General features: G+C 41.7%; 1 protein-coding gene across 1 annotated transcript; it reads left to right on the top strand.

Moving 5' to 3' along the window:
* The first annotated feature begins 8835 nt into the window (after positions 1-8835).
* LOC111973344 (syntaxin-7-like) lies at positions 8836-16399 on the top strand. The gene is made up of 10 exons (XM_024000683.2): positions 8836-8941; positions 11454-11567; positions 11826-11895; positions 12018-12108; positions 13268-13405; positions 13490-13539; positions 15063-15165; positions 15433-15505; positions 15887-15969; positions 16097-16399. Exons 2-10 carry the CDS (start codon positions 11483-11485, stop codon positions 16190-16192), a joined length of 789 nt encoding a protein of 262 aa, XP_023856451.1. The 5' UTR covers positions 8836-8941; positions 11454-11482; the 3' UTR covers positions 16193-16399.
* The last annotated feature ends 5537 nt before the right edge of the window (positions 16400-21936 follow it).

The following is a 21936-nucleotide window of genomic DNA, read 5'->3' as shown; positions in this document are numbered from 1 at the left end:
GCAGAAATCAGTTGAAGAGCATGCATTTAGTTTTACTAGTATTTAAGAGCAGTTGGAGGCCACGTAAGGAGTGTTGTATGGCATTGAAAGTCATTTCGAGGTTTGTTAAGTGTCCAAAGAAGGGCCAGATGTATACAGAATGGTGTCGTCTGCGTAGAGGTAGATCAGAGAATCACCAGTAACAAGAGCGACATCATTTATATATACAGAGAAAAGAAAGAACTGTTCTGAAATAACTTCCTGGGTTTACCATCATGCTGTGGATGTTTGGTCAGGACGTGTCGTTTTATTAATTTGTTCGTTATGCGAGACTCATTACTAAGCACTTCCACACACAATACACATTGTGGGCGCTCCTCGTTATAAGCTTGTATGAAAGAGAGAGAAACTAATCACTGTATATGCGTTTCATGACATTTGAGCTCAGTAAGAACTTGCGGCTAGCATGAGTCCATTTGATGACAGCGGTGAGTGATGGCGAGTGGGAATGACAAGTCAGTGGCTGACAGCGCATCATCGTGTGTGTCGTGATCTTCAAGAAAACTGCAGAAAAAAAGATCCGGTAAACCGCAAAGCACACGGACATCTCCCTCTCACACTCGCGCAGCTGCCAAACTGAGCAGAGACCGCTGCTTAAGCAGAAAGCGCACTGAGCAGAGAGCGCCGATGCACTTGGCCAAATCAATTCTAGTAATTAATGAAACAATTATAAATTTACACTGACACATTGCGACCCACCATTAACAGGTCCACGACCCATACTTTAAGAAAGGCTGGCCTTGAGCAATCATGGTTTTAAACCTGTTCAAGTAACACATTACAGGTGGCAGTATGCACCCTTTCAGTTTGTTTACCAACTCATAGAAGTAGTAGAAGAAGAAAATTGACTACTTCGAAATGGAGATGCCATAATGGAGAAAAAATTGAGATGCCCACGCTCTCACAGATGCCATAATGGGACAGATACAATGGTATGTCCTCTAACTGAGGTGCTGACCTGTTGCACCCTCGACATCCACTGTGATTATTATTATTTGACCCTGCTGGTCATCTATGAACATTTGAACATCTTGGCCGTGTTCTGTTATAATCTCCACCCGGCACAGCCAGAAGAGGACTGGCCACCCTTCATAGCCTGGCTCCTCTCTCGGTTTCTTCCTAGGTTCTGGCCTTTCTAGGGAGTTTTTCCTAGCCACCGTGCTTCTACACCTGCATTGCTTGCTGTTTGGGGTTTTAGGCTGGGTTTCTGTACAGCACTTTGAGATATCAGCTGATGTAAGAAGGGCTTTATAAACACATCTGATTTTGATTTGATTAACTATCTCTATGGGAGATCCCCTAAGCCAGGGAAGGCATAGCTCTGAACAAAACCTATTATTTGGCAGGGAATATTATTTGTAGATCAGTGATTCTACATCTCACTTTGCTCAAGCGGATCCTCCCCAATGCTTGGAAGTTGTAGCAAAAAAGGGTCAATTAGGGGCAGGTAGAGTCAATGAATCCAACCATGGAAGTGTATTGTAGCAAGTTCAGGGGTAACCCTGACCAGGACTCAAACCTGGTTCCAGCAACTGTCAATCCAACACCATAACCATTAAGCTAAGAGGTTCAAACTCTTGGTGGCCACAACAGTTAAAGTTTTGGCTTGACATTTGCTGGATCCGGGTTTGAGTTCCGGTCGGGGCTACCCCCCGAATTCGCTACATTGACATCAGAAGTGGGATGGCACCCGTGAGGCCATCTAAGAAGCGAGAACATGTGAGAAGACACGCTCTCCCGAAGGAAGGGGTATAGTGTCGTGACCTTAAGCCAACACCTAGAAAGCTCGTCAAGAGTTTTGGCCCTCTTGGCGTAGAGGTTAAGATGTTGGCTGGATCTGGGTTTGAGTCCCGGTCGGGGTTAACCCCCGAAATTGGAATTGACACTGTTTAGACAGGCATCCCAATTGTGATATTTTTTTCCACTAATACAGATCAGCTCTGAAAAAAAATCTGATATGCAGTCTGGTTGACAATTTATTTGCTACAACTTCCGAGCCCATTGGAAAGGCTCAGCTTGAGCAAAGGGAGGTGTAGAGTTAAGTTAAAGTGAAGGCTGTAAGCTTTCGTTTGAGGGTATATCCATCCATATCGGGTGAACCGTTTAGAAATTACAACACTATTTGTACATAGCCCCCCCCCCGCCCCATTTTATGAGACCAAAAGTATTGGGACATATATTAAAGTAGTAAAAAGTTAAGTATTTGGTCCCATATTCATAGCATGCAATTACTACATCAAGCTTTTAACTCTAAACATTTGTTGGATGCATTTGCTGTTTGTTTCAGATAATTTTGTGCCCAATAGAAATTAATGGTAAATAATGTAGTGTCATTTTGGAGTCACTTTTACTGTAAATTGGTTCGAAACACTTCTACATTAATATGGATACTACCATGATTGTGGATAAAGTGTGCATCGTGAATGAATCGTGAATAACGATAAGTGAGAAAGTTAGATGCAAAAATATCACACCCCTGCAAAAAATGCTAACCACTTATTGTTATGGTGAGAGGTTAGCATGTCTTCGGGGTATGATATTTGTGCTTCTAACTTTCTCAAATGAAATAGCCTTAAATTAAAGCTGACAGTCTGCACTTTAACCTCATAGTCATTGTATCATGTCAAATCCTCCCCTGGATACAGCTACCCCTACCAAACACACACGTACAACCAGACATTGATTGATTGATTGGAGACAACTTCTGTAAATTAAAGAACATTTCCTAGAATATTCTACCTCCACTAACACTAGTGCATAACGCTCTAAATACTGGTAAAAGCAAAGTGCCTCAAAAAGTGTTTAAAAGGCATGCTCATGACATCATCTTACTATCTATCGTAGTGTTAATTTAATATACACTGCTCAAAAAAATAAAGGGAACACTAAAATAACACATCCTAGATCTGAATGAATGAAATATTCTTATTAAATACTTTTTTCTTTACATAGTTGAATGTGCTGACAACAAAATCACACAAAAATTATCAATGGAAATCAAATGTATCAACCCATGGAGGTCTGGATTTGGAGTCACACTCAAAATTAAAGTGGAAAACCACACTACAGGCGGATCTTTGATGTAATGTCCTTAAAACAAGTCAAAATGAGGCTCAGTAGTGTGTGTGGCCTCCACGTGCCTGTATGACCTCCCTACAACGCCTGGGCATGCTCCTGATGAGGTGGCGGATGGTCTCCTGAGGGATCTCCTCCCAGACCTGGACTAAAGCATCCGCCAACTCCTGGACAGTCTGTGGTGCAATGTGGCGTTGGTGGATGGAGCGAGACATGATGTCCCAGATGTGCTCAATTGGATTCAGGTCTGGGGAACGGGTGGGCCAGTCCATAGCATCAATGCCTTCCTCTTGCAGGAACTGCTGACACACTCCAGCCACATGAGGTCTAGCATTGTCTTGCATTAGGAGGAACCCAGGGCCAACCGCACCAGCAGGTTGGATCGGGAGCATTGCTGCACAGCTATTTTCAGGTCTCTCCAGAGATGTTAGATCAGGTTGAAGTCCGGGCTGGCTGGGTCACTAAAGGACATTGAGAGACTTGTCCTGAAGCCACTCCTGTGTTGTCATGACTGTCTGCTTAGCGTCATTGTCCTGTTGGAAGGTGAACCTTCGCCCCAGTCTGAAGTCCTGAGCACTCTGGAGCAGGTTTTTCATCAATGATCTCTCTGTACTTTGCTCCATTCATCTTTGCCTCGATCCTGAGTAATCTCCCAGTCCCTGCCGCTGAAGAACATCCCCACAGCATGGTGCTGCCACCACTATGCTTCACCGTAGGGATGGCGCCAGGATTCCTCCAGACGTGACGCTTGGCATTCAGACCAGACCAGAGTTTAATCAGACCAGAGAATCTTGTTTCTCATGGTCTGAGAGTCTTTGGGTGACTTTTGGCAACCTCCAAGCAGGCTGTCATGTGCCTTTTACTGAGAAGTGTCTTTGTCTGGCCACTCTACCATAAAGGCCTGATTGGTGGAGTGCTGCAGAGATAGTTGTCCTTTTGGAAGGTTCTCCCATCGCCACAGAAGAACTCTGGAGCTCTTTCAGAGTGACCATGGGTTCTTGGTCACCTCCCTTGACCAAGGCCCTTTTACCCCGATTGCTCAGTTTTCCCTGGCGGTCAGCTCTAGGAAGAGTCTTGATGGTTCCAAACTTCTTCCATTTAACATTGATGGAGGCCACTGTGTTCTTGGGGACCTTCAATGCTGCATTATTCTTTGGTACCCTTCCCCAGATCTGTGCCTTGACACAATCCCGCCTCTGAGCTCTACAGACAATTTCTTCAAACTCATGGCTTGGTTTTTGCTCAGACATGCACTGTCAACTGTGGGACCTTATATAGACAGGTGTGGGCCTTTCTTAACCATGTCCAATCGTAACAAAAAAAATGGAAAAAGTTAAGGGGTCTGAATCCCCCCCCCCCCGAATGTACTGTAGGTATCTGCCCTGACGTGGGCATGTTTTCAATACAGATTCCTTTAGTTGTACCGTTTTCCATATAAGGCATCCAGACATTATGAAAGTTGCCCAGTATACACTTAATCTTGTATTAAATCAAATCTAGTGATACATAACTTGACATTGTGGGAGGATAACCAACCTTCCAATTAATGGCAATGCATTTCTTGGTCACTATAAACGCTTGGTTACAGTTTCTTCAGATAACAGTCTCCAGTATCAACATTTCCAAGCAAACAAAAACAGGGAGAATCTGTAGACATGCTGAGATAAAAGAACAGACTCTTTGCAAGAATTCAGCCAGCCTTCACAAGACCATAACATATGCAAATATGTCCCCTTTTGTGTTTTACACCTCCAGTAGTGGAATGAAATTTCTGAGTGCATGTAATTCAGTTTCACTGGCATATAGTACGTTCTATTGATGGTCTCAAACTGCAGTCATTTATGTCTGAGACGATATGAACATGACTGGGCATTCAAACACATCTGTATCCATTCATCATCATCATCAATAGCTTCTACCAGATATTCCTCACCTTTTTGTTTTACTATACATCAACCCTTGATACAGTTTTGAAATCAACTTGAGGTTTGTCTTAAAATAGCATCTGGCTTGTCCAGTGTGTTCTGCACAGAGAGAAGAAAGTGTTGTATCTGAAAAAACTCACCTCAGCTCCATCACAGACTGGCCTTCCCTGGCTGCCTAACCCTAATGAGACCCCTGTCACCATCTGATCCTCCTAAGATGAGGCATGACAAAGAATTACCTTGGTGTACATTTATACAATGTATTATCCAAGAATAGAATCAACAGTTCAATAATTGAAATTATAATTATTCCCAGATCCCAGACTGAAGCTTTAGGCTTAAGATGCTGTCCTGTAGCTACTGTAGGTCTACCCATCAATTTAAGATGAAACTTTGTATCATTCACTGATGTTAATATACTGCTCACCTGAGCTCTGTGGTCTGGTCTTCCCTGGCTGTCTGACTCTGCTGGGACCCCTGTCACCATCTGATCCTGGTACGATGACTGTGCACTAGAGGGCTGCATTCCCCCGTGATGCTTGCAGGACTTGCGGGTCCCGACAGAGATTATTGGTGCGCGGTCTGCATTTTTCATTCTGCGGCAGTCAGACAGATGACCTTGGGATAAAAATATTTTTGCGGTCCCACAAGTTATTTGGAAACAGTCCTCTTTCTGCTTTAAATGCGTTAGCCTACCTCTTGTATTAAAAGCACATATTTTTCACATTATTCACACACTCAGAATTCGCTGCTTTAACTTCAGTATCCTACCTCTCTTAGTTCACATACTAGAGTTCAAGTCCCCTAGTATGTTTGGTCTCATTGAAATAGAGTAGGCTGCCTACATGGGCGGAGAATCATGTGGCAGTTAACTTAAATATGAAATTATCATATATATATATTTTTTACCTTTATTTAACTAGTTAAGAACAATTTCAAATTCTTATTTACATTGTGTGCCGCCCTATGGGACTCCCAATCACAGCCGGATGTGATACAGCCTGGATTCGAATTAGGGACTGTAGTGACACCTCTTGCACTGAAATGCAGTGCCTTAGACCGCTGCACCACTCGGGAGCCCAAATATGATTAGACTGTAGTTTCCTACATTTTCTGTAAATAAATATTGACAATGGAAAGAAGTGGAGGGCGCTCAACAAACCTGAGTCGAAGTGCAATCAAAGATTGTAATCATCATTGAAAAGGCACAGCGTGCACATAGGTTAGGCTGCTATGGTGAGCGAGCATTGCGCCTTCTTATTTTCAATAAGTATTGATTACCCATTTATTTGTCTCTGCCTGCAAAGCGTCCTCCTAAAAAGGTAGGCTATATCCTAAAGGCCTATGCAAAACATAGCAAGTGTTGCTGTCATCATTCTTGCTGCTTCAAGTTCAGTAGCCATACCTGCAAGATCAGGTGCGCGTGTGCTCTCAATTAAATAGAGTAGGCTATTGCCTATGATTGGACGGAGAAGCATGGGGCAGCTATCTTTCCAGGGAAATGTACTTCCTAAATAGGCCTATGATTAGGCTATAGTTTACTACATTGCCTATAAATAAATATTGATATATTTCTCCATCTGAAAATCCTCTAAAAGGTGGGAAAAAAATATCTCAAGAGAAAATGCAAGTCTCTCCAACTCCACCCTCTTCAAACTACATCTATCATATTGGCTGATATAGCCCAGTAACACAGATAGCCTAATATATTGTAAGGGCCATGTGAGAATCTCTGGTAATTTAACTTTATTATTTTGGCACATTTGATATTGCCTATAGAGAGGAAGATTGGTGTGATCATGGATGGCAAGTGAGGTGCGTCACATACACCTAAAATAACATTGCAGGACTGCAGTTGGGTTTGGGTCCAGTTCTTGCCACTGGTAGGGTGCGGTATGAAAAGCTGCAGGTGCAGGTGGGAGCAGTATGAAGAAATTGGTCCCACTCAAGCCTGTAACGTCAGAACTGTTTATTACTGTGTCAGTGTTAAGTGTAGGGAATTAGCTAGGGGGAAAAAAACAAATCAATAACATTACWTGCAATGCTGACTAATAAAAACTCTCAATGCACTGAACAAACATCAGAATATCAGTCTTCAATCGTTTGGCTGATGGTTTCATTGTTAGTGTGATATAGGTCAAAAGAATAGCTAACATTAGCCAACTTTTGGCCAGCTCTCTCTAACGGTACATCAACTGGCAAAAGTGAATTTACTTCTGTTGAAACGGGACAAAGGCTACAAAACATTTCCATACAAATAACAGCCATTGGATAGTAATAATAGCCACCTGACAGATACAGTAACTAGCTAGAGCTGACCTGGCTGTGGAAGCTAACGTTACTAACTAGCGTAGCTAATTCATTCACCTCAGTCGAGAGGGGATGAAACATTAGCTAACGTTACTGTACATGTCAGTTACAAGAATAGCTCAGCACTGCGAATAAACACTAGTTTAGTTTTCCTGTTAAGTTAAACAGCAGTTACCTTGCCAGCTACATCAGTATACTCTGCTTGCTTTTACAACTTGTGGAAAGAGCACAACACAGCCTTCTTCTTCTATGATATAATGGCGGTCCGCAAACAAACGTTAAAGGTGCATGCCGCCACCTACTGTGCGGGTGTGTGTAGTCAATCACAGTTTACAACATTTCTAAATCCTCCTACCTAACTCAGTACTTCTGAGAAAATACAAAAGAGCCCTGCTAACTTCATCCAACCTCAATGACCCTACACTTCAAGCTTTTCCTCTCTTCAACATACTTACAACAATATAACAACACATGCTCCACCGTTTCATCGACCATACACTCCAGACACAAACCATTAACATGTTTGCCAACCAGGTGTAATGACGAGTTCAATGTGCAATGTCCTAAGAGCAAATCGAGCAAACACCAACTCTTGCTTCCTAATCTGACCTTTGAATCTTGGTCCACTGTCCTTTCTTTGAAGGGCATATAAATGCTGGTCCTTGGGCTCAGAGTCCCATCTCTTCTGCCAAAATAGCTCTGATCTTATATTTGGCCTCCAGCCCACTCTGTGGTGTTCACATGGTCCTAAATCCAGCCGATCCCTAAAGCACACCGCTGCCACTTTTTGTATCACATTGCAATGATAAAACTGAGGGGGGACAAACATGCAATTTCAGAATCTGTGAGGGACATGACTCCAGTGAAAGTTGTGCCCCTGCTGTTTTATCATTGGTTCCAAAAATGTCTTAATCTCATTGTCACATTGAAAATATTTTATAAAAATTCCTCCTATATAAATATATTTGCTACTACATGCTAGGACATTGTAAAGCTACAGCACTATTATGTAAAACTATGTGTGAACAGTATGTACCTAATTTATTGCAAACAATTTTACAATGTTTCATGGTGGCCCTTTTTTAGGGGGGGGGTGCGGATGGCTGGTACAGGGAATTTACTTCCCAGAAAATTGCTTGTATTGGATTCATGTCAATAAATGTAGTGTGTGTGGTTCAGTGTTATTTTTTATTTTTGTATCTAAGCAATGACATTGCCTACTTTGGATAGTGTGTTCAAGCAGGCACATGATTAGAAGCATTTGAGAAACCTCTTCTGCACACATTCATTCTACTGCTGTCAACATTTGCCTGGCCTTTTCTGTCTAACAGTGTTTGACTTATAAATCGTTTAACTCTTTTATTGATCTTTTATTGTCATTTTTATGTACCGTAGAATAAAGTGTAAAAAATGTAATAAAATGTATCTTTGGATTTAAAAAAAAAATCTATCTTCTTTGGTTTAATAGTTGACGTTGAACCCAAAAAGTCGCCGGTACCCTGTAAAGCAGAGCAGATCATGTGACTGAAAAGCATGACACACAGATAAGGAAGCAGAGTGCAAGCGGGGCAGACTGTCAAGACAGAACTAAGGTAAACGAAACATTGAAAACAAGTATTTAGTGTTGGCCGAAATTTGCCAAAAGCAATGTTTGGGCATGCAATAATTTGGAAATGTCGACAAGTGACAATTAAGCTGAAACTCATGCGACCTTAAAGGAATGCTAATGTCTATAGTCTGCGTTCACAAACAGTTGCCAGCATTTGTGCAACTGAAGAAACAATGTATATTTACCTCTGTACACTGCAGTATTTCCTGATATAAATTCACATGGTACTTTACAATTCACGTCTATTGCGTTTGATGAAATGTATATATGATGACATAAGTCACAAATAGAGACGGGTTATTCAGGCTTCTGTATTTCCGCATCTTTCTGGCCTCGTTCTTCAGGTTGAGAGCGTTACATGCCGACTAGACCGTGCACGTATGTTGATTTTGTCCACCACACCAGACGCGATGAAGACACGCAGGTTGACATATCAAAACAAACTATATTAATTTGCAGACAGTCGAAACGCATGAAACCGTCATGGTAATATACCCAGCTAGCTTACTGTTGCTAGCTAATTTGTCCTGGGGTATTATTTTACCTGAAATTCACAAGGTCCTTTTTTTTCTGGATCTTGGAAGAATTTTGACCCATTTTGAGTCAGCACAAAATCGTGTGTTTTCTACTCCAACAATTAATCTACAGATAAAAAGCATAACCTAMTTAGTTTCTAGTAATCACTTCTTCTGTGGACTTTATATGACGGTTGGCAACCAACTTTTAAGGTGCAATACCACCACGGACTGGACTGGACCCAGCTAGCAATGAGTAATCGGCCCAGAAGCGGCCCTCTTCCGGGGTGCCGGAACTGATCGAATCGGCCCGGTGTCGGACTCGTCTACCCGAATTCAGCCGACTTTACCTGCATCTTACCAGAATCACCCCAGAAGCGGCCCGATGCAAATTTAAATAAACGCATACACAATTACCTAATTTGAAATATTACTATTATACATTTTAAACATACAAATTATACCCATCCACAAAAAAAAACATTTTGTGTCGGAGAAACACCATACACCTGGTGACTGTGTCAGCGTGCGTGCGCCTGGCCCGCCACAGGAGTCGCTATAGCACGATAGGAGTCGCTACAGCACGATAGGACAAGGACATTCCGACCGGCAAAAATCCTCTCTTAACTCGGACGACGCTGGGCCAATTGTGTGTCGCCTCATGGGTCTCCCGGGTTGCGGCCAGCACGGGTCTCGAACCAGCATCTGTAGCAATGCAGTTTGCACTGCGTTGCAGTGTTGTAGACTGCTGCGCCACTCGCGAGGCTCCATCCACAAACTTTTTAATGCTTATCAATTGCCTTGCACAAAGTATCAAAATACTAGACAGGACTCTTAAAGAATTTCATTTAATTGTATTTTTTGATCACAGAAACAATGAGAAAATATGGAAAAATTAATAATGAAATGTTAATTATATAAAGCAGCCTGTGTAAGCATCTGCCAGAGAGTAACGTTAGCCCCAATCGGCCCGAGCCCCAAGTAATACATTTGGGCCAGATAACTCACAACGGAATCGGCCCGAGCTCAATCCCCGCATCCTAGCCATAAGTAATTCTGCCGAAGGCGGCCCAGACTCGGGCCACATGACGTCGGTAAAGTGCCCCTACTCTCAGCCGGAATCGGCCTAGATCCACTGTGCTAGCTGTGGAGTGTGGACCTCAGTTCATCTTTCAATCACCAACGTGGTTATTTTCCTAAAAAACTATGAGGAGATGGGAGAGGCGGGACTTGCAGCATGTCAGGAGTCAAAAATAGAAACAAGTTCAATTTTAGCGCCTGGCTATGCAGATGCTCGTTGACGCGAGCGAGCCGTTTGGATGAAATGATTGAATAACATGTATGTGTACAGTTATTTTGCAACACAGGCGGTGTGGTCAGCATATTAGCTTGTCCTGTAGGTGGCCTCCCACTGGGCAAAAATGTATTGAATCATTGTTTCCACATCATTTATACCCAAAAGTCTATGTGAGGATGTTGAATCAACAGGGAAAACATTGGATTTGCGAAAAGTCCTCAACGTAAAGGCATTTTGTCTTATCACCCAAACTGTTAACCTAAATCCAGTGACATGGTGACATTTTTTTGTTGCGTTCACTTTGTATTCATGTTAGTTGGCAACTCAACCAAATGTAGGCTAAATCAAAATTAGACTTTGAGCTGACATCTATGCCTAGCCTCTTTGAAGGCCTATCTAATCTGAGTGGAAGGCTGCTGAATGCAGAATGTACCCTGTGTACATTAATTTCTTACTCTTACCGACAGCCTATTATTAGTATGTTCAATATTCATGAATACAATATGTAGGTTTATTAATTTTAAAACAATTTTATACAAGCAAATGGGATTTTTACCACTTTGGTGACGCGCTACAGTATGTCTAGGGGAATGAGTGAACATAATGCCTAAAGCCGGTGGAATGAACTGAAGCTGTGTGAGTGACTGACCTACAACAATACTTGTAACATTTTATATTTCAAGGTCTTCGGGAGACTCCCAATGTGTCAACCATGGCCTACCAGTATGGAAAAGTGCAGGACCCAAATGTGCTTACTCAGACGATAATCTCCAACATCCAGAAGATAACACAACAAAGTAATTGAGATATATGGACAAGCTGTGCACACATGTAAATCAGTACACAAGTTTTGTCATATCCTCTGAATTTAGTAGGCCTGTAGGCTACTATACTTCTCATGAGGCCTGGGGAATGACTCAGAAGTATTAATATACCTTTTACATCATTTTTTTTTTTCTCTTTTGAATTTACTTTCAAATTGAATACTTTTCCTATTGAATGAACACACGTACTGTTATTGTTTTGTCACAATATTTGTGCCCTGTTTCTACCAGCATCTGAAATACAGAGAATTGTGAATCAGTTGGGAACAACACAAGACACAACTGAGCTCAGACAGCAACTGTGAGTTCTGCTCTAATCAGAAGAGGGCTCTTGTAGTGTGTAGCTTTTAAAGTTATTACATGCTGCTATGTTTATTTCTGTGGAATGTTATCTAAATGACACTTTTGACTTTTCAAATGTAGGCAGCAGAAACAGCAAAATGTCAACCACCTTGCCAAAGAAACAGACCGATGTGTGAAGGAATTTGGCTCTTTGCCTGTCACAACTGAACAGGTAATCAACTTTTTTTTTGTACGGTAGCTTCAACTTAATTTACAACGAGCAACAAAATGTATAGGAATTGTGTGCACTGCATGGAACGTGTAGTGTAATGCCCAATAGCAGACAGAATGTTATTCATACATTAATATGTGAACAGCACCTCAGTGCTCATTGGTCACATGTTAGGTGGGCGGGCCTGTGCTGTCCAAGCTGGTCCCTGGATTACCTGTTCCTTGTGAGTCTCTTAACACAAAAAAATTGCTATAGTGTCCTCAGTTCACCTTTTTAAGAATGCATGTCATTAAACAGCACATGTCGCCATCTACAGGCAAGCGTTTAAACCCTGCAATATAAAATAAATGTACATGCTGTTTTTGCATCTTTTATTTTAGGCACCTGTCATTCAATTTACCCATTTGAGATAATACATTAGATAAATTCTTCTCAAAATGTAATTCTTTAAATAATTAACACTTTTTCATTACATTGTGTAATGAACTATAACAGGAAACTGTAAGGTACCCCGTCTTATTTATAAATTCAGCTGGTGCGCTATTCTTAAGCACATTGGGCTTTTATTTCCTGTTTTTGTAGTTGTGGGGGTTCTTGTTCAAGGAAGGCCCAAGGCACACAGCATGAACATTTTTCCCGACAGCAGATATCCCACAATGTTGAAGGAATTTGTGCTTGTGTGTGGTAAAGAAAGAAATGAATGCATTCTTGTAAAGTTCATAAGGAATGGCTGGAACGCATGCCATTGGCAGGAATAATTAAATTCTTACAGCCACAATTTCTGTTTTTCAATACGGTCTTAGATGGTTTTTCATTTAACCTTTATTTAACTAGAGGAAAGTCAGTTAAGAACAAGTTCTTATTTACAATGACGGCCTACACCGGCCAAACCCGGACGACGCTGGGCCAATTGTGCGCCGCCCTATGGGACGGTTTTTACAAACGCATTCTAGTTGTATTTCTTGCTAACAAAATTCATATAAATATGTTATAATAAGCAGAAGTGAAATACTAACATCTTATGTAAAGTAGGGCGTAGTGGCCTGAGACAGAAGTCCTAAGAATAGTTGTCAATCGGTTGAAATTGAAGAGTGCTATGACACAGTATCATGTACACTGTACAGTATGTGATGTTTGCTAATTTGTTTACCTCTTCTAGCGCCAGAGAAAGATCCAGAAAGATCGCCTTATCAATGACTTCTCCAATGCACTGGCCAATTTCCAAAAGACACAGAGGCAGGCTGCTCAGAAAGAGAAGGAGTTTGTTGCTAGAGTCCGTGCCGAGTCCAGAGTGTCGGTTAGTAGTCAATGCTTTACACAAACAAATCAAATCGCACCTGAAATGCGAGTGCATCAGGCTGACTGTTCTGTCCCCCCTCAGGGTGGCTTTCCTGACGACAGCTTTGGAGGAAATGGAAACTCCTTTGAAAGGTCAGAGTTCAACATTTCAGTGGTCTAGTTCTTTTGAGTGCCATAGTGCACAGACATACTGCACTAAACATACTGTGCAAGCTGTCTAAATACAACCCACTGTTTGTCCCCACATAAAACTGCATCCTGACTACAGAGGAAGAAACCGCTGTAGACACACTATTTTGTGGATTTACCCAGAGTTTATAATCCTGATTCAATTATTGTTGCCTACAGTTGTGAAGGATGTAAACATCTTCTTTTCTCAACACCACAACAGTGGAGAGAATATTTATTTGGTCTATTAGGGTTTAGCTCTATTTTTAATGTCCTGTTTTGTGACTATATAGGGTCAACCTTTTGTTCTACTATGAATTGCTCCTCTGTACCCCCTACAGTCGATTTGAAGCTCCACTATGCTAGAGACTTACCATTTCTTGTAGAGCCTGCAGCTCAATCCCCTCTTTCTGCCATTATGACGTTTGCGCCTATTCCATGACATGGGGCTTGTGAAAGCTGCCTTTTTCTACACATGAGAGGATCCGGACAAGAAAATCATCATGAAATTGGCTGTAAAACCCGAACCATGTGAGCTACAAACTAATTTCGCGTTCAAAACAACCGGTAACTCGGAAATCTGACTTCAGTGCGTTCAAGACAACTGGGAACTCTGAAAAAACTAGGTCCGACTGGGAAAAATCTTTTGGAATGGTCATTGAACTCGGAATTCCAGTTGTCTCGAACGCCCCGTAATGTCACCACTATCGTAAAGGTAGACTCTCGCGATCACGGCAGCGTTGGTTGTTTTGCTCTACAACATCCTATATGTTTTACGGCAGTTGTCTGAATTTTCTGTCGCGGACATCCTGACTTCGAAGAGGTCTTCTCACAAAACCGACCATCCAGACGGAACCGTTGGAGATACAAACTAATATGTCATCAATAAACGAAAGGGGAGACTCTCACGAACACAAAGGTTCTGTTCATCTGGTCTACAGGAGTCGTGTGAAGGTAACCCATGACCGGGCTGTACAAATTGCAAAAAGTGAATAGGGGGTAAAATAAATGTTCTTCTCTCTCTCAGATATAGGACAGACACTTCAAAACCTTGTTCCTTTATGGTTTATTTTTTTCTGTCTGTTTTCCCATTTCTGAATGTGTTATTCAATGCGTTGAGGCCAAATTCAATGTTTCATCAAATATTTTWAATTTTATACCTGCAGGGGTCCTAAAATTCCAAATCAAATGGTTAAATTTGACATTTTATGACCATCTTAAAACAATTCCATATGTTAGCTTAGTAGATATTGTGATGTAAGGGCTTAGACCTACAGGGGTTTTAACCATGAAAGGAATGTTCACATACAAAACCCACAGTTTACTAATCTCTGACTGCTACTGGTCTGCTTGTTTATCGAACGATCTACTTTAGTGTTATCATGTCAGTCTTTACAGGCCCATCTTTCTCTGGCCCAGCCTGACAGAGTGGGAGGTGAGTGTTTGCTTTGGGTGGTTGACCATGTTTCCCATGTCTGACTTTGCAGTGGGGGGCAGGCCCAGGTCCAGTCACAGTCCCAGGAGGTGGCCATCACCGAGGAAGACCTGCAGCTCATCCAGGAGAGAGAGACTTCCATCAGACAGCTAGAGGTGACAGCACTCACCTATTGTTACTCATAAACACGAACCATGTGTGCGGTCATCGAACTCGATTAATGTGCAAGATTCAGGGTTGAATTAAGATTTTGTAGGAGGTCTATTGTTCCTCCAAATTACATTGGTTGACTTTCAGTAAATGTATACAGTAAGCCAAACAGTAAGCACACCTTATGCTATCCTGCAAATCACACTTACGTAATGGATATCTATCCAGTTTATTTAATCTGTTATGTTGTCATGGTTTTACTTTTTTTTCAGTCTGATATTACAGATATAAATGAAATATTTAAGGACTTGGGAATGATGGTCCATGAGCAGGGTGATATGATCGGTAAGCATCCATGCAGTCATTTACGCCTCGACTTCTGAATACATCAAACTCTTCCACTTTCAAAACATTGACAACATACTGCATGTTTAGGAGCCTTTATGGAGAAGAGTCTAACGAGTGTTCTGGGAACAGAGGATGACAAACAGCTATGCCACACACACACACACACTGAAATATGTCACACAACACTCAGAGGATCAATTCAAGGTGTTAAAACTGACATCCTCTGAGAGTTGAATCATCGTCATAGTGTAGAAGTCAAAAGTAACAGTGTTCTGAAGTAAACATCCAACTTTTCTGCAAAGTTAACAAAACATTCAACCTAAACTGTGAACTTCTGTGAGAGAATGACCCTTTCACTGTATTTTCTTACACCTCTAGACAGTATAGAGGCCAATGTCGAAACTGCCGACCTTCATGTTCAGAATGCCACCCAGCAGTTAGCACAGGCTGCAGACTATCAGGTAGGTAACATGGAAATTATTCTTGAATAAGTACATCATTATTCAAGTAAATTAGTAAATAAATTGTTACAACACTGCATCGAATCAATTTGCGTATCACATTAAGTGTTTCTTCTGACCCTTTCAGCGCAAATCTAGAAAGAAGATCTGCATTCTCATTGTCGTTCTGGTCGTACTTGCTGTTGTCGTTGGTTTAATCATCTGGGCATCAGTTAAAGGATGATGATGCTGCTTTTCACACACTTTGGTCCTGGCAGTTTCATGATTCTTTAGGATTAAGTCTCAAGGCCATTGCTTGTAAAATGAAGACAAATGCGACAGCTGTTTCGTACTGTCACTTTACTATACTGAACAAAAATATAAACGCAAAATGTAAAGTTTTGGTCCAATGTTTCATGAGCTGAAATAAAAGATCGCAGAATTTTTTCCACATGCACAAAAAGCTTATTTCTCTTATTGTGTGCACAAATTTGTTTACATCCCTGTTAGTGAACATTTCTGCTTTGCCAAGATAATCCATCCACCTGACAGGTGTGGCATATCAAGAAGCTGATTAAACAGCGTGATCATTACACAGGGGCACAATGCCACAGATGTCTCAAGTTTTGAGGGAGCGTGCAATTGGCACGTTGACTGCAGGAATGTCCACCAGAAAATGTCATGTCCATTTCTCTACCATAAGCTGCCTCTAAATTGTTTTAGAGAATTTGGCAGTACATCCAACCGGTCTTACAACCGCAGACCACGTGTAACCACACCAGCCCAGGACCTCCACATCAAGTTTCTTCACCTGCGGGATCGTCTTGAGACCAGCCACCTGGACTGGTGATGAAACTGAGGAGTATTTATGTCTGTAATAAAGCCCTTTTGTGGGGGAAAAATAATTTTGATTGGCTGAGCCTGGCTCACCAGTGGGTGGGCCTGACTCCCAAGTGGGTTAGTCTATGCCCACCCATGGCTGCACTACTACCCAGTCATGTGAAATCCATAGATTAGGGCCTAATGAATTTATTTCAGTTGACTGATTTCCTTATGTGAATTGTAACTCAGTAAAATTGTTGCATGTTGCGTTATATATTTTTGTTCAGTGTATTATATTGAAATTTAAGTAGATCACTTTTTAAGGGAACTTTGTCATTGTGCCATTGTTGGCTTCTATTTGTCAATCAGTAATGAATTAATAATTATTAATTTAACTCCTTAAATTCTATATGATATAAAGAGTATGTTCTTTTGGCATATACATACTGTATGCTATCTGCAGACACATACAGTGAGTATACAAAACATTAAGAACACCTCTTTCCATGACACAGGCTGACCAGGTGAAAGCTGTGATCCCTTAATGAAGTCACTTGTTAAATCCACGTCAGAGTAGATGAAGGGGGAGGAGACCGGTTAAAGAAGGATTTTTAAACCTTGAGACGATTGAGACATGGATTGTGTGCCATTCAGAGGGTGAATGGGCAAGACAAAAGATGTAGGTGCCTTTGAACCACTGGTGGCACCTTAATTGGGGAGGACTTTGGAGCGGAATTAGTGGAATGGTATCAGATACATTAAACACATGTTTTCCATGTGTTTGATGCCATTCCATTAACTCCGTCCCAGCCATTATTATGAGCCGTCCTCCCCTGAGCAGCCTCCACTACTTTGAACGGGGTATCGTAGTAGGTGCCAGGCACACTGGTTTGTGTCAAGAACTGCAACACAGCTGGGTTTTTCACACTCAACAGTTTCCCGTGTGTTTGAAGAATGGGCCACCACCCAAAGGACATCCAGCCAACTTGACACAACTGTGGGAAGCATTGACGTCAACATGGGCCAGCATCCCTGTCGAACGCTTTTGACAGATTGTCATGTCCATGCCACGACGAATTGAGGCTGTTCTGAGTGCAAAAGGGGGAAGGGGTGCAACTCAATATTAGGAAGGTGTTCCTAATGGTTGGTACTGTATTCTCCGCGTATATAGTAGTCTCTTATTCTATGGACCAATGATTTTGTGTCCAGGCTTTTGCTGTTTTAATTTCTGACTATCCTGAGATATTGAAATCATGTTTTCGTTGATTGTGAATTAATACTATAGTAAGAATAATACACACAGAATAGGCCCGGAATAGGCTTGTTTAATACCTGCTGATTATAATGGACCGTAGCCTTGTCTATGCACTAGAGGTCAAGGATTGTGCAATACTAAACAAGATCTTGCATCACTTTCGCTATAAGGTTCCTCAAAGGAATGCTGCCTCATTCTTCACTTTATGAATGTATTTAATCTCACAACTACTCTCACTGTATGATTAAATATGTATGGATTATACATGTTTTTTGGACCAGTGAATGTTTTTGCTGCCTCTCAAAAATGTTATCTTTTTTATACAGCTCTTTCTGTTTTCATTTTCTTCAATAAAAATCAGTGCAACACTAGATGCAATGAACTCTTAAAGCTAGAATCTGTAGTTGCTATATCCATTTTTGGACTTATAGATTGATGACACATACCCATTAGTTCTTGAAGAATATAACTTATAAATGCCTAATGAGCTTAGTTCAACTGTCATGCCTAAGGGCTGTGGCCTGAAATTTTGTCAGCCGGTGATTGTCAAGCAAATAGCTGTCTGTCTCACGGTAATTTACCGTTAATTAACATAAACAATTGTATTATCTCCTGGCTTACACACATAGCCTACAAGCCTTTTTAAAAAGTCTAATAAATCCATGTAATATAGCCTACACCTTCACAATGAATCCATTATTTATTTTAGACAGGTCTAAAGGAGCATGATATGAAGAAAATGTAGTCTCTTTCAGAAGAAAATAATAGCATGCTCTTTATTTGCGGCCATCACTTGTTTTCTCCCGCAATTGCATAGCCTTTAGAAATGTTGCTCAACATGAGTTCATGAGCTCTCAAGAAGTGTTTGATTCGATTTTCTAACACATTTGCATTGATGTCAGAGTGATTAGAGGGACAATAGAGTGCTGAGTACCAGGCAATTAGCAAGTTTGGTAGGCTACTAATGAACAGCAGCAGCATCAGAGCTTGGAAGAAGCCTAATTACCATGACCGAACGGTTCTGTGGAATTTGACTGCCTTCATGACTTGTGACTGCCAGTGTGGCGGTAATACGGTCACCACAACAGCCCTAGTTATACTTCATCAGAACCCAAAATATATGCTTATTTAAAAAATATATATAATAATATAAATATAGACATGGTTAAAGCTATATCATGAATGGTCAGTCCTTGCATCCATACCTCTGTCTATTAATTTGAGTGGTTACATTTCTCCTGGCCCATCCCTCAACTTTTTACCAAAGCTGAGGTAGGATGTCCACTTTGTTATTGTTTCAATTAAGGATTATACCTGCCCTAAACTCTCTCCTGGCCCCTTACACTAAGTCTGAATTTGTCTTGCTAGGTGACCTAAACTGGAACATGCTTAAACCACCTGTAATGACCTTAGTGATCACTGTTTTACAGCCTGTGTTCGTAATGGCTGCTCAGTGAAATGACCTGCCCTGATTTGTCATAGACGCTTGCTAAAAAACTTTAATGAGCAAGCCTTCCTTCATGAACTGGCCTCTGTAAAATGGTATAGAATCAGCTTGATCTCCTCTGTCGAAGACGCTTGGACCTTCTTTTTTTATATTTTCAGTGTTATTGTTAACAAACACGCCCCCATAAAGAAAATGAGAATTAAAAACAGATTCAGCCCCTGGTTCGACCTTGATCTTACAGAGTTACTCCACCTCAAGAATTGCAATTTGCAAAAGGCTCGGCACACGCATACTCAGGCTGACTGGCTCTCGTTCAGGCAAATAAGAAATAAGTTCACTCAGGCTATCCGGAAGGCCAAAGTTAATTACTTTAAGGAGCAGTTCTCTCTCTGTGGGTCTAACAGCAAGAAGTTCTGTAAAATGGTTAAAGACCTGGAGAATAAACCCTCCTTCTCACAGCTGCCCATGTCCCTTAATGTTGATGATGTGGTTGTTACTGACAAGAAGCACATGGCTGAGCTCTTTAATCACCACTTCATTAAGTCAGGATTCCTATTTGACTCACCCATGTCTCCTTGCCCGTCCAACATTTCCTCATCTCCCACCCCTTCTAATGCGACTATCCCCGATGCTTCTCCCTTTTTTTCCCCTTCCCCACTACAAAGTTTCTCCCTGCAGGTAGTCACTGAGTTCGAGGTGTTAAAGGAGCTCCTGAAACTTGACCCCAAAAAACCATCTGGGTCAGATGGTTTAGACCCTTTCTTCTTTAAGGTTGCTGCCCCTATCAACGCTAAGCCTATCTCTGACCTTTTTAACCTGTCTCGCCTTTCTGGGGAGGTTCCCATTGCTTGAAAGGCAGCCACGGTTCGTCCTTTATTTAAAGGGGGAGATCAAGCTGATCCTGACATGCTGACCAGACCGGACACGTCGCGTGCGCGAGCGTCGCAAAATACATTTTGAAATCCATGTTATTCAATTATTGCACCCACACTGCTCGCGCGCGCCAACGAGCGTCCAAGGGCTAAAATAGAAGTCATTCCTATTTCTGACGCAGATCGTGCTGAAAGTCCTGCCTCTCCAATCTCCTCATTGGTTTATAGAAGCAGGTACCCACGTGCCATCTCCTCATTGGTTATACCCACATGGGTGATTGAAAGACGAACTGTTTTGCCGGTAGTCGTGGTAATACTATAAAAGTTTAGATGCGATCACCATATAAGTTCAACGATGAAAAAGCCTGGAAGGAGGAGAGATGACTAGAAACGATTCGGTTGTCCGTTTTATGTGTGGATTAATTGGCGGAGTAGAGGAGCTTGTGCAGTTCAGGTAAAATAACAACTCAATGTTTATATCCCAGGACAAATTAGCTAGCAACAGCAAGCTAGCTAAATAGGACAAATTGCAAGTGCAAGCTAACTAGCTAGATTGCCATACATGTTTAATGCTTTTCGACCTGTCCCCAAATGAATGTCATTGGTTCAGAGTTTGTTTTGATATTTTAACCTGCGTGTCGGGATGGCGTTTGGTGTAGGGGGACAAAATAAATGTATGCAAGATAGCGCACGATGGCGCACGCGCTTAGCCAGTTTGGGTTCCGTGTAACTGTTATAGTCCTATTTCTATTTTGCCCTGTTTGTCAAAAGTGTTGGAAACACTTGTCATTAATCAACTGACTGGCTTTCTTGATGTCTATAGTATTCTCTCTGGTATGCAATCTGGTTTCCGCTCAGGTTATGGATGTGTCATTGCAACCTTAAAGGTCCTCAATGATGTCACCATTGCCCTTGATTCTAAGCAATATTGTGCTGCTATTTTTATTGACTTGGCCAAAGCTTTTGATACGGTAGACCATTCCATTCTTGTGGGCCGGCTAAGGAGTATTGGTATCTCTGAGGGATCTTTGGCCTGGTTTTCTAACTGCCTCTCTCAAAGAGTGCAGTGTATGAAGTCAGAAAATTTGCTGTCTCAGCCACTGCCTGTCACCAAGGGAATACCTCAAGGCTCAATCCTAGGCCCCATGCTCTTCTCAATTTACATCAACAACATAGCTCAGGCAGTAGGAAGCTCTCTCATCCATTTTTATGCAGGTGATACAGTTTTATACTCAGCTGGCCCCTCCCCAGATTTTGTGTTAAATTCTCTACAACAAAGCTTTCTTGGTGTCCAACAAGCTTTCTCTACCCTTAACCTTGTTCTGAACACCTCCAAAACAAAAGTCACGTGGTTTGGTAAGAAAAATGCCCCTCTCCCCACAGGTGAGATTACTACCTCTGAGGGTTTAGAGCTTGAGGTAGTCACCTCATACAAGTACTTGGGAGTATGGCTAGACGGTACACTGTCCTTCTCTCACACATATCAAAGCTGCAGGCTAAAGTTAGTTCTAGACTTGGTTTCCTCTATCGTAATCGCTCCTCTTTTACCCCAGCTACCAAACTAACCCTGATTCAGATGACCATCCTACCCA

Source organism: Salvelinus sp. IW2-2015, linkage group LG14, assembly GCF_002910315.2.
Source record: "Salvelinus sp. IW2-2015 linkage group LG14, ASM291031v2, whole genome shotgun sequence".
NCBI classification, from domain to species: domain Eukaryota; kingdom Metazoa; phylum Chordata; class Actinopteri; order Salmoniformes; family Salmonidae; genus Salvelinus; species Salvelinus sp. IW2-2015.
Note: the sequence above shows the minus strand (reverse complement) of the source record. Positions and strands in the feature narration are given on the sequence as shown.